Raw genomic sequence first — 15,305 nt, 5'->3', positions numbered from 1 at the left:
TCCAGGTCTTCGCAGGAACTTTCAGATGTGCCTCTTGCCTGGGTGTGCATGTGGCTTTCTAAAATCCTCCTTACACATGGCTGCTTTGGAATGTCCTAATTTCCCAGAGTATCACCCCAGCTTCTCCTGCCGCTTGTCCGTGGTCTGTTTTATGTTTTCCGAAATCCCTTGCTCTAGGCGGCTATTGGTTTATAGTCCTCTTGTAGCTTGTATGAGCCATGTTCACTCTTCCCCTGCTTGTGTTCAGAGTTATGCAAGGCAGAGACAGACAAACCCATTCTTCAGGTCAGAACAAAACATATGTGATAACTTGCAGATAAGGTCTGAGGCCCTCTCTCCGGTTTGAAGAGGTGAACTGAGAACCTGGTTGCCACTTCTTACTACTGAGACCGTCACTGCCCCAGGGATGGGGTGGGGGTAAGGCCAAGTAACAGTGTCACAAAACTGTCCTGCAGTTTTGAAGGTTTTTTTGTTTGTTTGTTTGTTTTTTGCCTGGGCATTTGCTTCATTGCTTGAAACTTTTCATTGTTTTCCAGAGCTCCTACAGAGTTGGCTCAGACAGCTTCCGTTGTTTTCAGTGTTTCTGTGCGAGAACAAGAGCTTGGAGCTTCCTGGTCCACCATTTTGCTGATGTCGCTCTGTCCTTTTAAAGGAACCTAAAAGCAAGCTGTGGTGTTTTTAATTTTTTCCAGGTGAATCAGAAGGGCTCAGAGAAACCACTCGAACAGGCATTTGCAACAATGGTGTCTTCCTTGGGCAGTGGAATGATCAGGTACCTCCCTAGACATCTGCGCAGGTCTTTTCAGATTAGATGTGCACTTACACATCCAGCCGTCCCTCCTCATCCGTGGGCATCCGTTCCCAGACCCCCGGTGGACGCCTGGGACCACACATGGTACTGAGGCCTGTGTGTGCTGTGATTTTCCTGAGATACGCACACCTGTGATAAATCTCAGTAAATACTGTAGGCACGGTAGCAGATAAACTGATCATGGAATCATAACAATAATAATAGAACAATTAAAACAATATGCTGTAATAAGAGCTATGTGGTTGTGGTCTCTCTCAAAATACCTGCCATACTGTCGTTGTGTGTCTTGTGATGACGTGAGGGGATAGACGCCTCGCGATAAAGTAAGCCCAGTGACGTAGGCACTGTGATGGCGCGTCAGGCCACGAGCGACCTGACTGCGTGTCAGGAGGAACATCATCTGCTTTCAGACGGTGGTTGGCTGCAGGGAACTGAGCTGTGGGACGTGAAACCGTGGATAAGGGGAGACGACTGTCATCACCAGTACGTGGCTCTCACGAGACATACGGGTGACCCCACTTTTCAAAAGTCTGCATCACACCACTTCGTTTTATAAAAGACCCGCGTTGGTACGTGTTGTCACTGACCGAAAGAAAGCCAAAGACGATTTTGCGCTTTCATGAGACGGTCATTACCACACTGATGGAGGTCTTTCCTAAGAGCGGCCCGTGGCGTGAGGCGGACTTTTGGAAAGCAGGGGGCGCTCTTCGCTTTAGGCTACTTCAGGTCACGAGAAGTTCCCTAGGAACACTCTGCTTTTGGATAGTAGAGGAAACCTGAATTACAGCTCGGCTTTTTGTTTGTTTGTTTGTTTCCAATACTAGATCAAAGCAGGATTTTGTTGACTTGAAATTTTTCTCTGGCATAATTATATTGCAGAATAACTTTTTAAAAAGTGTTTTATTTATTTATTTGAGAGGAGAGAGAGAGAGCAAGCAGAGGGAAAGGGGGAAGCAGGGTCCCCACTGAGCAGGGAACCTGATGTGGGGCTCGATCCCAGGACGCTGGGATCATGACCTGAGCCGAAGGCAGAGGCTTAACCGACTGAGCCACCCAGGCGCCCTGGTACTGCAGAATAACTTCTTAACAGTCAGATTTTAATTTGAATTTTGTGGAAGTTCAGTCCCTGATCAAAATCCCCTCCTTGAGGCTTTGTGTCGCATGGCCCCGGGTCATGAATCTCAGTTCCTCGTGACCGTTTGGCGTGATCTCTGTGCTCCTGACCACCACGTGAGGTGGAGAAAGTTACACTTGCTGGTGGCCTTGTCCGGAGCAGTCACCAGGCTGCAGTTGCAAACTGGGCAGCCTTGTCAAAAGGGGGGGATCCTAAAACATCCAACAGTTACCCTGTGGAAAGGTGGGGTGATGAGTCAGCCCACTTGGTGCTTTCTGCAGCAGGAAACTGGGCAGGAGGTGAGGGTGCACTGTGGTAGGAAGTGGTCACAGGCACTGGGGGGGGGAACTTTCCAAAGAAATGGTATGGGGTTATTTGGGGAGGAATTTTTTTAACCTACGAGAAATTTTAAACATCCACAAAAATAGAATGATATAATGAACCTTTGGGGAAGAATGTTAAGTGTCTTCTGTCCAACTCAAAGGCTCTAGCAAATTCATCAGACCTCTACTGCATGCCCAATTCTGCCTTCTCACAGTGGAACTTTCTTCAACACTCTTTGGAGGACTCAGAGGAACTTAGAATATACCTTAGACCTGAAAAATGAGAGCCCTGGGTTTGGAGTCCAGCATGTGGACTCTGAGAGAAGTTTGTGTGCTGGCTGCTGTGTCCGCCCCTTGTTAAGGTCCTCTGTCTGCCCCAGGGTGTTTCCACGGATGCACTTGTTTCCAGAGTCATCTGAGTTTGTAGCAGCAGCTAACTTCGAGAACTTGCGGCATCAGTCAGAGTCTAGAGTTACGCTCTTGGTGTTCCAGGGAGCTTGGAGGGCACCCATAGCCTTCACTTAAGAGTGAACACCCAGAGCTGTTGTCATTTTCCTTCCGTGAGCTCTAAAGATCACCGGACAGAGAAGCATCTTAAAAAAGTATATTTTAATATTTTTTAATTTAGTAAATCCACGTTCTGGCAGTTGGAAAAATCAGTTTGTTGGTTAAAGTGAAATTAAACGGTAGACTTATTGTCATGTTTCAGATAATCGGTCTACTGGACTGATTCACTTTTTAGTTGTTTAATGATTGTGGCTTTGTGTAAATTAAATGAATGAAGTTGATGGATTGGTGAATGATCTGAAGGAGAAAGATCGTGTGGTTGCACTTGTGAAGAATGGTGGGACTCGTTAGCAATGGGAAGTTTTTCTTTTGGGAACTGGATGAGAAAATGAGCCGTGCAAGGTGATGTGTCTCTGAGGGTTTCTTCCTAGAGCTTGGAAAGAAGCACAACTTCTTGACTATTGGGGTCAGAAGTAAAATAATATATTTACAGTCATGCATTGTCAAAATATAACTGTGCAGTTCATTCTTAGAAGATACCAGTGTGATTTTAGAAGGGTGTACGCTAAGAATCCAAATGCATTTAGGTGCTGGCCAGCTGCTTAAGTTCTTCAAGCCAGTCTAGGGCTTTCGCTTCTGGTGGGAGTACCCCAAAGGGACTGTCACTCTGTCACTCTTGTGGGAGCGGCCTCTGGAAGTGCTTCCCCCACTCCCAGTCTTCACCGAGTCTAGCCTCGAGGTTAGCTGACCTCTGTTTTTGTACTGATTTCTAAGGAGACCATTCTCCCCTCATCAGTGAGATGACCATTGAGGTGGCAGGAGCCCCTCCGGACTTGCTTAGAAGCCCGTGCCCTGCTGATGCTCCTTCAGTCTGTTGGAGCCAGGGGAGTCCCACGAGGGCAGACGCCTCATCTGCATTTCACTCTGTAGACCAGAGCTCGATGTCCTTCCAGTCCTCCTAGTTACGGCTTGACTTGGTTCCTGACTCCCTGAACTTTCAGGAACTGGCTCATGGGTTTTTTTCCCCTGTCAGTGGGCAACATTTTCCAGCTCTTGGTAGGACACCTTCACTGTCAGATGTGTTAAATACCAGGTAACAAAAACAACCCATTACAGATCGACAGGAAAAGTCCCTCTACCACATCTGAGATGTACAGATAGTGATAAAGACAGCGGATGTTTTGAGTCGTTAAAGGTGATGGACAGTATGTAACCAGCGTGGGGGCCATGCCGCCTCTGTGCTTCTGACAAACCCCAGTACACATCTGACACTCGTCGAATCCTCCTCGCACTCATTTGAGTTTGAGCATTTTCAACATTTTAATTGCTTTGAAAAATAAAACCAAGAGACCCTGTTCTTTGTACATGGGGGTAGTGAATATACCCTGGCTGTTCATTTGGATAAGGCTACTTTATGTTATATACCCAGTTGTGGTACCTGAGCTCACTTCTGCTTTTTGCGGGGTTTCTTCCCTACTGCCATCTCAGGGCCTCTAGAAGAACTTGTGAAGGTAGGAGAGAGAGAGCGAGCGAGCGTGCGTACGTGTGTGTGTGTGTGTGTGTGTGTGTGTAAACCCGCAGTGAAGAAGAAATCTGTACGCTCAAAGAGAGGAAACTCAGCTTATGAGCATAGTAGTAGAAGGAAAATGACTAACCTTTGGTCAGTTTCTGCATATCTTTTGTTTTGGTAGATATATTGCCTTTGACTTCCATAAAGAGTGTAAAAATATGAGGTGGGATCGACTGAGTATTCTGTTGGATCAGGTGGCGGAAATACAGGACGAGCTAAGGTAAGCTATCTTGTTCCCCCCGTGAGTGCGAGGGAAGAGGGCCGTGCGTGTATGAAGCATCGTTATTATGCCTTACCCAGCAGACTTACGCAGATCCAGGTCTCTGGCTTCACAGCACTTGTCTGTCCCACTATTTTTAGTTTTTTCATTGGAAAGATGAGGCTTAACGATTGAAGAATGTTTTTAAATTCTTAAAAGCAACCCAAGGGCAGGTATTTTCACATGTTTATGAATCAGTTGCCACTGGTTTACAAAGCTTTACTTAATTTCTTTTCTCTTTCTACCACAAAAGACTGAGCTGCAGTGAGTCGCTCTGGGTATATATATTCTTACTTGTGTGTGTGTTAAATTATTTCCTAAAATAAATTCTTGAGAGTGGGATTAATGGTTCGAAGGGTCTGAATAACTTACGGTACTTTCCATGTGTGTTTACTGTGTTATTTACCATGTTGGCGCCCAGGTGTTTGGTCCCTTTGGCCTGTGTCTGTCTTTACTTATCTTAAAGCCAGAAGAAGTCGTGTTGTTCTGCCTGTGAATAGTTCTGACCCTGGCAACCCATGGGCATGTTTTCACGTTAGTACACGTTAACATAGTAAAACTTCTCCTCTAGGCGTTTCTCAGTTTTTAGAAATATATTTAATACATATGAAGTAGTCAGCTTACAGTTAGTTAAATCTGCTTTTTTTCCTGCGAGGTTTTGTCAGGAACAGCTAGTGAAGGGGGATTGCGTATGTCATTATTGGGCTAGAGTGACACCGGCTGGACCTGGGACACTGTTAGAGGAGAGGGCTCCTTGGATTTGCCCATTAATTGCTGCCACGCAAGAGTGAGAAAGGAGGATTGACCCCAGGATCTCTCTCCCTCCCCACCCGCTGTGTTCCATGGGGACAGTGACCTGCATATGACCTCTCTGGACATTTTTCCCAGGGGTTTTTGGGGAAGTGGAAAGAATCTGGGCTTCGGGGTATGACACGTCTTATTTTGAAATTTGTTGGTTTTTTAAAAAAAGATTTTTATTTATTTATTAGAGCGCACACAGAGGGAGTGCAAGCAGAGGGAGGAGCAGAGGGAGAGGGACAAGCAGACTCCCCGCTGAGTGTGGAGCCTGACTTGGGGCTCAGTCTCATGACCCTGAGATCATGACCTGAGCCCAGGTCAAGGGTCGGACACTTAACTGACTGAGCCACCCAGGTGCCCCGAAATCTGTTCGTTTCTTATTAGCCATGTGACCCAGGGGCAAGTTAGTTACCTTCAAACCTTGGTTTCTCCATTTGTAAAGTGGAGATAATATTACTACCTCATAGACTCAGTGTATAGTTGAAGAAATAACATTTGTAAAATCCCTAGTATTTATTTTTTACGTCCTCATGGGGTGCCAGCGCCCGCAGGCACTCATGCCTACGTACGTACACACACCAGCTCCAGACGACCCTCACCAGCTCTGCATGCACCTCGTGTGGATTCTGAGCCTCAGCACATGCTCCTAGGCCCTTACTTTTAAGGTCATGATTTTTATGTGGCCGTGGTAAATCTGTTGTGTGTCCCTGCCCATTTTGATTTTGGGGAGTAATTGCAATAAAATTATTCATTGTGCGCTCTGTCCCATGCACTCTGCGGAGCACTTTATGCCTGTGCGTGACCTCATTCAGACCTCGGAGCAGCGTCACCTCCATTTTGTGGATGAAAAACTTAGGTTTAGAGAGATGAGGGTGATTATCTGAAGTTGCACAGCCAGCACGTTGCCGGAGGAGCTGGGGCTCGCAAGCCAGTTGTCTGCTGCCGGGGCCCACGCTCTTCCCCACCGTGCTGCGCGTTGTCCAGTTTTTGAGTCCACAGAATTATCTGAGGAAATTGTTAAAAGTTAATGAAACACAGGAACTGGTGACCATGGTTGGCTCCAGTGCGGACACCTGGGTGGTGAAGGGGAGAAAGGGAACTTGATTTTTCAAACAATACCCTGTTGAACCTTTTAAACTTCATGGTATTTGCATGTATTACCCATTTTAAGAAAGGTTTTTAAAAATGTTCTTAATGCACAATTTCCAGCCCTTGCCTCAGAGACTCTGACTTGAATTTATCTCAAGGCCAAGTATGTTCATTTTTTAGCAAACAGCTCAGGGAATACTGATACGGACAGTGTAGGGCCATGCTTTGAGAAATCTCGATACACGGGACCAATGATGAACAGCTGTCAGAGGGGGGCCTGCTTCTGGCCTCAGCTCTTCAAACTTCTTTTGGCGCTCTGGTCATCCCATACCCCTGGGCCACACACTTCCGTCTGACCTTGGAATGCGCCAGTTTCCCTAACGTTACCGACGGGAGCCGTGACGCAAGAGGTGGTCGTCAGTGCACCGGACTGACTGGTATGAGGGTGCTTATACAAATATGTTTTAGTTATTTTCTAGTGGACACGGCTGGGATGGTGGTGACGAGCCAGGAGGGCGTGTTCCGCAGCAACTGCATGGACTGTCTAGACAGAACCAACGTGATCCAGAGCCTGCTGGCCCGCCGCTCGCTGCAGGCCCAGCTCCAGGTGCACGCGCTTTGTCTCTCTTACTAAAGCAGCCATAGAGCCCCAAATGAAAGAAGCTGCATCCTTAAAAACCTTGACAAAAAACGTTACAGAAGCAAATGACAAAACGTTCACATTGCTCCCCACCCTAACCCAGCTTTCGTTTGTATTTGTGTCTTTCCATCCGTGGGTGTGCACATCTCCATACCTGTGGTCAGCGTATGTACGCAGTTCGGGGGCCTTCTTTTCAAGATTTTATTTTTAAGTAATCTCTGCACACAGTGTGGGGCTTGAACTCACGACCCTGAGATCGAGTCGCGTGCTCTACTGACTGAGCCAGCCAGGTGCCCCTTTCCAGGGTTTTTAATTTTGCCTTTTCCTCCAGCATGTTGTGGAGCCCTAGTTGTTGTAAGAGTTGCACTTACGAAGTTGCTACATTTTTGGCTTATAAATTGCACTGTAGAGACCAGATCTGCATATGTTATTATTAACTTGAATTCTTCCCTTCGGGTTAATTGCTAGAAGTGGAATTTACGGTGTTAAAGAGAATATGCTTTCCAAGGGGGTCACAGTAGTTTCCACTGACACCAGCGAGCATGATAAGTGAATCCGTTTCATTGAGCTCTTGCCAGCGTGAGATGTTTTTATTTAAAACTTTTTTTCCCGTTAGTAAATAGTAGAGCCTCAAGGTTGTTTTCATTTGCATATTTTATTACTGGCAAGCGATACTAACCTCCAGGTAAGAAGTTTCTGACACAGCTTTGCTTTACCGCTAAGATTGGGCTATTGAGAAAAATAGCTATAAATATTTTCTTGTGTTTGTACTTGGAATTAAAAACGTAAAGCCCAGGTTTCCGGATCACATTGGCATTTATCACGAGGGGCAAACAAAACGCGTGCTAAGTGGTTTCTTGCCTAAATGGTAACCTTCGTTTATGACAATTCAGCTTTGTTTATGATAATTTTATGATACAGGAAGGAATTATGGAAGTAAAACACCTCTTTTAAAATGAATTGCCCTTGGGGCGCCTGGGGGCTCAGTCGTTGAGCCTCTGCCTTTGGCTCAGGTCATGATCTCAGGGACCTGGGATCGAGCCCTGCGTCGGATTCCCTGCTCAGCGGGGAGTCTGCTTCTCCCTCTCCCATTCCCTGCTTGTGTTCCCTCTCTCGCTGTCTCTCTGTCAAATAAATAAATAAAATCTTTAAAAAATAAATAAAAAAAAATACAATGGATTGCCCTTGAACCCGAAGTAACACAGGCTGGAGGAGCGGTTTCCCTGTTTGAGAGCGCTCCGGTTTGTATCGGACCCTGTCCTTCTCAGTCTGCTGGGTTGACTTCAGGTGGATTTTTTAATAGAAGCAATAGTAGCAAACAAAACAAAACAGTAGCAGCAACGGTTGTTTCCAAGCGCAGTGAACGAAAGCGTATCGAACTAAGTTCTGTAATCTGTACTTAACTATTTCATGTGCTGAATGTAATATTATAAAATCTAGCCAACCTTCAGAGCGTCTTGGGGTGTCAGTGCCAGCTGCTGGGGGGCCTTCAGTTGTGCCTCCCCCTGCCAGCTGAGGGTCACCGAGGGCGGCTCCTGCCCTGAGGTGGGAGCGCCATTCTCGGGTAGAGTTTGTGAGCTGTCATCTGAGGTGCACAGTGACGATGGGGGCTCTAAGGTGGTTGAGGTCCGAGACGAGGACCAAGGCAGGGGCTCCTAGTCTGTGCTCAGTGACCCCCGAAGGGGAGTCCATAGTGGGATTCAGCATGTCCAGGAATCCTCTGAGATGATGTGTGAAGGGCGCTGTGTATGTGCACTTTGTCGGGAGGGAGGTGTGTAGCATTAGGCCGCGAGAGGGCTGGGCCGAGGGAAGCTAGAGGGGAGGCTAGAGGGTGGAGGCAGTGGGAGGTTGGGGGGCGGCCGGGAAGGAGGAGGTGATGGCTGGGGGCCTACCGCTGCTCTCCCTTTTGCCTCTCTGTTCCTGTGGGGCTGGGGCGCGGGGGAGGGGGGCTGCAGGGGGAGGAGTCTTCAGAGGGGGAGGCCGTGGTGAGCTGGGGCCCCCGCGTAGGCAAGGACTGCATCTCCCGGCTGCGGCCAGGAACCGTGTGATACCGTGTGGGACTGTCTGCTTTTGGTGCACTGAATATGGTGTGCTTCTGATTCCAGAGACTAGGAGTTTTGCATGTGGGACAGAAGCTTGAAGAACAAAATGAATTTGAGAAGATTTACAAAAACGGTAGGTAATTTCTTTAATAGAGGCAGAGTTACTCAAATGGTGAAGTAAATTAATATTTTGGATTTAGGAACTCTGGTTGTCACGTAAATCACTGTCTGTTGACTTTTCCTTGTTTTCACAGCCTGGGCTGACAACGCAAATGCTTGTGCCAAACAGTATGCGGGCACCGGTGCCTTGAAGACGGACTTTACCAGGCAAGCCGCGCTTTTCAAGTAGCACTGCAGGTCTGCGGGTCTCAAGTCCCCTCAGGATGCCCCGGCAGCTTTCGGACCGCAGCAGAACTCCAGCCCCCAGGGCCTCGGGTCACAGCAGTGGAGTCAGGCTTGCTGGGAGGGGAGAGGCCCGGGCACTGGAGGGTTACTAGTCTCCCTAGGTGGTCGTGCCATGGAGAGGCAGCCGTGGCCCCTCAGCCCCTCCCAGACCTTGTCATGCACCCTGGTCACTGCGATCCGGGGTGGGGCTGAGACTCTGAACCTTGGGGGGAGGCAGCCAGGTGATGCCCGTGTGGCTTTCCAGAACCGCGCTGGTTAGTGAGAGGTCAGGACGTTGGGGATTTGTTAGAGACGTGGGTCTTTTTCTGCCATAGGGACTCCCTGGGAGCAAACGAAGATTCCTGGTCTCTGCCGTGTTCTGACCTCCTAACCTGGGCTGGGTGTTTCTCTTCTCATTTCTTACCTTTGCAGCTGGCCCTGAGTGTTTTTCTCTCTGTGCCTACTTAGGTAATATTTTAGAAAAAGAACGCATATGTCTTGGGCCCGCTAGAGGTTTCCTTCGTGAGGTGTCTCCTTTATACTTTCAGGGGTGATTTTTAAAGTCTTTGTAACTCACTTATCTCCATAGCACATACTGGCCACAAAACTGGGGGAGAATTTAATAGACAGAGCTGTAACTCGGAATTCACCTCTTTTCACCAGAACCGGGAAGAGAACCCAGCTGGGACTTCTAATGGACGGCTGGAACTCACTGATACGGTATTACAAGAACAACTTCTCGGATGGCTTTAGGCAGGTAGGTTTGTATTTGGGGCTCATGTTTGGTCCTGGGGTGGCTGGATCTTTGTACTGTTCCTGAGTCATGGACTCACATCGCACTGGGCAGTTACTAATTTCCTTCCTCTGTTCTAGGATTCCATAGACTTGTTTCTTGGGAACTACTCAGTGGACGAATTAGAAGCTCATAGTCCTTTAAGTGTTCCACGGGATTTGAAATTCCTGGCTGTAAGAAACCTTTGTTTTTCAAGCTTTTTTTATTTTATTTTTTTAAGATTGATTGATTTTAGAGAGAGAGCGTCCAAGCGGCAGAGGGGAGCGGGAGGGAGAGAGAATCTCAAGCAGACTCCCCGCTGAGCTTGGAGCCTGACTCGGGGCTTCATCTCACAGCCCTGAGATCATGACCTGAGCTGAAGTCAAGAGTTGGACTCTTTTTTTTTTTTTTTAAAGATTTTATTTATTTATTCGACAGAGATAGAGACAGCCAGCGAGAGAGGGAACACAAGCAGGGGGAGTGGGAGAGGAAGAAGCAGGCTCATAGCAGAGGAGCCTGATGTGGGGCTCGATCCCATAACGCCGGGATCACGCCCTGAGCCAAAGGCAGACGCTTAACCGCTCTGCCACCCAGGTGCCCCAAGAGTCGGACTCTTAATCGACACGCAGGCGCCCCTGTTTTTCAAGATTTTAAAAGCATTATGTCTGAGGGTATAGATTGTGCCAACTCCCCTTGATTGAAAGCTTTATACATTGTTCTAAATGGACTGTAAATACTTTGTTTCCCTGAGGAGGAGATGAGGGAAAGGAGTAAAGTAACTGTGGGGTGTTCGTTCTCTGTCACACTTCACTGTCGTTTTATGTGAGAACACATGAGCAAAAGGGAGCGTGGAAGGTTCTCGTTTCCGGAAGACTCCGCTCCCATCACGGTTTGGGGTTGCTGGGGGCCAACCTGTAACACGGAATGCAGAGTGTGTTTTTGACACTTCTCTCCTTTTGGACTCCTCTGCCCCCCAGACTTTGCCAGAGCCCCTCTGGGGTCTCATCTAGTGAGCAGCGTGTCCCCGAATGGCCCGGGCTGGCGTCCCGGCTTCTCCTGCGGGCGCCCCCTCACCTAGCACTCCCGGGTTTGGACCGGAGCCGTGCTTCTTCAGCGGCTGTGACCTAACCGGTCTGAAGACTTGGGCAGTTGTGACTGAACCCCCAAGATAATGATGTTTCGTTGGGAAAAGATACTTTGCATATTAGGTTACAGAAGGGTTTTATTCTTTTCCAAGCGCCACTGACTTCACAACCATTGAGTGGCATTCTTAAGTGATGGCTTGTCTCTCCATTTTTCTTTCCAGTTGCCTATAATCATGGTTGTTGCCTTCTCGATGTGCATTATCTGTTTGCTGATGGCCGGTAAGTCTGCTCTTCCCTCCCAGACTCACGCTGATTTCTGAGGACGTGGCCCTTCCCTGTACGGCATCTTGACCCTGCGAGTGTGCTCGGCACTTGATGTTTAGTGAGCAGAGTGAGCCAATGCGATCAGTCCTTACATGTGGCGGGAGGAAGAACATACACTCACGTATACTGACAATTGTTGTTTTGTTTTTTGTTTTTTTCCTTAAGATTTAAACTTTTTTTTTTCCTTATCACCCAAGTAATACGTAGGAATTATAGAAAATACACTTAGGCAAGAAAAAAGAAAATGTAATTTATCATCCTGTCTTCTAGAGATAAGCTAACTACTGCTAACATTTTGATGTTTTAATCTTTGTAAGTGTGTGTAATTTTTTTTCACAAGTGAAAGATGCATTTTTTTATCATCTGTTTTCACTGAGCAATAGAAGCACTTCCCCCCGTTTATTTTTAATGGCCGCATTAAAATGCATTTATGGATATATAGTTTATTTAACCAACCGCCTATTATCAGACAAATGTTATTAATAGATAACCCACTCCTTGTCATTAAATTTTAGTAGGTTGAGGGGTGCCTGGGTGGTGCAGTCAGTTAAGCGTCTGACTCTTGATTTCAGCTCAGGTCATGATCTCAGGGTTGTGAGATTGAGCCCCGCACTGGGCTCCATGCTGAGCTTGGAGCCTGCTTAAGATATTCTCTCTCTCCCCATCTCTTAAAAAAAAAATTTTTTTTGGTAGATTGAGAGCAGAATTGCCTAATAGGAACTTGCGCTAACAAGGTCTTTACTGGTTTTCTGTTTTGCTCTCAGTGTTTTCCTGTGTTACTAAGCTAATGAGCATTTAGGATGGAAGTGTGTCGGTTAAGTACTCCTCGGTGCTGTGGGGTAGGAGTGTGTGAGTTGGCTGTATTGTGCACTCGGGGCTGTCTTGTCTGAGCCCCACCCACCGTCAGGGCCCCATTCCCACGCGCCCCTCTCACCGTGACCCTTTGTTCTCCCACAGACCTTACCCCCTTCTCACCGCCACAGCATTGTGTCCCTGTCCTACAGCACGTGGTCCTCCGACCGCAGAAGCCCCTGGGGATCTCTTCGGTAGAGGTGGTGCATCTCTCCTCTCCGGTGTCCCCAGAGTGTATTTCTCTTTCTGAGTCATGAGTTGTATACTCGTCTTTCTCGCTGGATGAGCAACTCTTTGAGGGCAGAGACTGTGTCTTTCTCATTGTTTTTCCTCCTGTGTCTGGGATAGAGTAAGCCCTCAGCAAAAGTTTGCTGAGCTAAGGACTCTTTTTTTTTTTTTTTTTATGATTTTTTTATTATATTATGTTAGTCACCATACAGTACATCCCCGGTTTCCGATGTAAGGCTCGATGATTCATTAGTTGTGTATAACACCCAGTGCACCATGCAATACGTGCCCTCCTTACTACCCATCACCGGCCTATCCCATTCCCCCACGCCCCTCCCCTCTGTAGCCCTCAGTTTGTTTCTCATAGTCCATAGTCTCTCATGTTTCATTCCCCCTTCTGATTACCCCCCCTTTCTTTATCCCTTTCTTCCCCTACTGATCATTCTAGTTCTTATGTTCCATAGATGAGAGAAATCATATGATAGTTGTCTTTCTCTGCTTGACTTATTTCACTTAGCATTATCTCCTCCAGTGCCGTCCATGTTGTAGCAAATGTTGAGAACTCGTTCTTTCTGATAGCTGAGTAATATTCCATTGTATGTATGGACCACAACTTCTTAATCCAGTCATCTGTTGAAGGGCATCTCGGCTCCTTCCATGATTTAGCTATTGTGGACATTGCTGCTATGAACATTGGTGTGCATATGGCCCTTCTCTTTACTACGTCTGTATCTTTGGGGTAAACACCCAGTAGTGCAATGGCTGGATCATAGGGTAGCTCAATTTTTAACTTTTTAAGGGACCTCCACACTGTTTTCCAGAGTGGCTGTACCAACTTGCATTCCCACCAACAATGCAGGAGGGATCCCCTTTCTCCACATCCTCTCCAACAATTGTTGTTTCTTGCCTTGTCTATTTTTGCCATTCTAACTGGCGTAAGGTGGTATCTCAGTGTGGTTTTGATTTGAATTTCCTTGATGGCTAATGATTTTGAACATTTTTTCATGTGTCTGTTAGCCATTTGTATGTCTTCATTGGAAAAGTGTCTGCTCATATCTTCTGCCCATTTCTTGATTTGTTTATTTGTTTCTCGTGTATTGAGTTTGAGAAGTTCTTTGTAGATCTTGGATACCAGTCCTTTATCTGTAGTGTCATTTGCAAATATATTCTCCCATTCCGTGGGCTGCCTCTTAGTTTTTCTGACTGTTTCCTTGGCTGTGCAGAAACTTTTAATCTTGATGAAGTCCCATAAATTCATTTTATCTTTTGTTTCTCTTGCCTTTGGAGATGTGTCATGAAAAAGGTTGCTTTGGCCGATGTCATAGAGGTTGCTGCCTATGTTCTCCTCTAGAATTTTGATGGATTCCTGTCTCACATCGAGGTCTTTCATCCATTTGGAGTTTATTTTTGTGTATGGTGTGAGATAGTGGTCAAGTTTCATTCTTTTGCATGTAGCTGTCCAATTTTCCCAGCACCATTTATTGAAGAGACTGTCTTTTTCCCACCGGATGTTTTTTCCTGCTTTATCAAATATTAGTTGCCCAAAGATGAGCTAAGGACTCTTAACCCCACCCCCCACACGCATTCTAGAGGGGAGGCTCGGTAGGCTCCTGATGGTCTCTGTCATCCCCGTAATCTGCTCGGGGTTCAGCGCCATAGACAGTCACCACGTAGGGGAAGGAGCCACCCTGTTGGTACTCTCGGGCAGGAGTTAGCAAACATTTTCTGTAAAGAGCAAGATAATGACTGGTTTAGATGTCCTAAACTACGTATTATCTCTGTTGCACATTGTTTTTACAACTCCTTAAAAATGTGAAAACCATTCTTAGCTCAGACTACAAAAACAGGCCGAGGGCTCTAGAGCACAGGCAGAGCTGTGTGGTGTAACTCGGGGCCCAGGTCTGGTTTGGGGGCAGGAAGGAAGAGGACAGGGCCAGCCAGCACGTGCCGTGCCGCTCACGATTCCTCCGAGGCCCATGCTCTTCGCTCCCTACACTCTCTGACTTCTTTAAAACACTGCCTGTGGATGCCGTTTTCTGGGGGCCTGTGTCCTGTTGAATTCGTTTTGTTGCTTTGATCTGTTTCCTTGACTTCGCTGTGGAACGTCTGGAGAGGCAGGCAGGCCAAGACACAGAGCTCGGCCGGAACAGATGGACAGTTCCTTTGGGGGTGCCCCGGTTGGGCTTGTGAGGAGCTGCCGTTCTTCTTTGTCCGAGAAGAATGTTAAAACTCAAAGGTGTGACCGTTAGCGATCACGTAGATTTGTATGTGGTTTTGCGTACAGAGATTGATGCCGTGGGTGGCACCGTCTCCCGGCAGTTCGTTGCCATAAGGTGCTGAGCGCTGTGATGTTTAGATAGGGTAGCGTCTGGTTTCTAGCCTGTACTTTGGGTTTAGAGCGCGGGGAGGAAATAAGCACAGCACGAGCTCCGACAGCGGCTGAGGGAGGAGCGCGGGGCCTGCTCTTCTCCCCTGGCGAGCGCTCACTGTCTCCTCCTCTGCGCCCC

The 15,305-nt window shown here is 47.3% G+C and overlaps 1 protein-coding gene across 1 annotated transcript in view; it reads left to right on the top strand.

Moving 5' to 3' along the window:
* Positions 1-15,305, top strand: part of SACM1L (SAC1 like phosphatidylinositide phosphatase) — a 58,948-nt gene that overhangs the window by 40,636 nt on the left and 3,007 nt on the right. Inside the window, exons 12-19 of the mRNA XM_045778415.2 lie at positions 693-772; positions 4,447-4,545; positions 6,940-7,078; positions 9,217-9,286; positions 9,408-9,480; positions 10,201-10,294; positions 10,411-10,503; positions 11,616-11,673. Coding sequence (XP_045634371.1) covers positions 693-772; positions 4,447-4,545; positions 6,940-7,078; positions 9,217-9,286; positions 9,408-9,480; positions 10,201-10,294; positions 10,411-10,503; positions 11,616-11,673 — 706 coding nt within the window. The remainder of the gene's footprint in view (positions 1-692; positions 773-4,446; positions 4,546-6,939; positions 7,079-9,216; positions 9,287-9,407; positions 9,481-10,200; positions 10,295-10,410; positions 10,504-11,615; positions 11,674-15,305) is intronic.

This window comes from Ursus americanus, chromosome 14 (genome assembly GCF_024610735.1).
Source record: "Ursus americanus isolate L20-20 chromosome 14, mUrsAme1.1.p, whole genome shotgun sequence".
In the NCBI taxonomy this organism is placed as follows: Eukaryota; Metazoa; Chordata; class Mammalia; order Carnivora; family Ursidae; genus Ursus; species Ursus americanus.
This window is presented reverse-complemented; position numbering and strand designations above follow the sequence as displayed.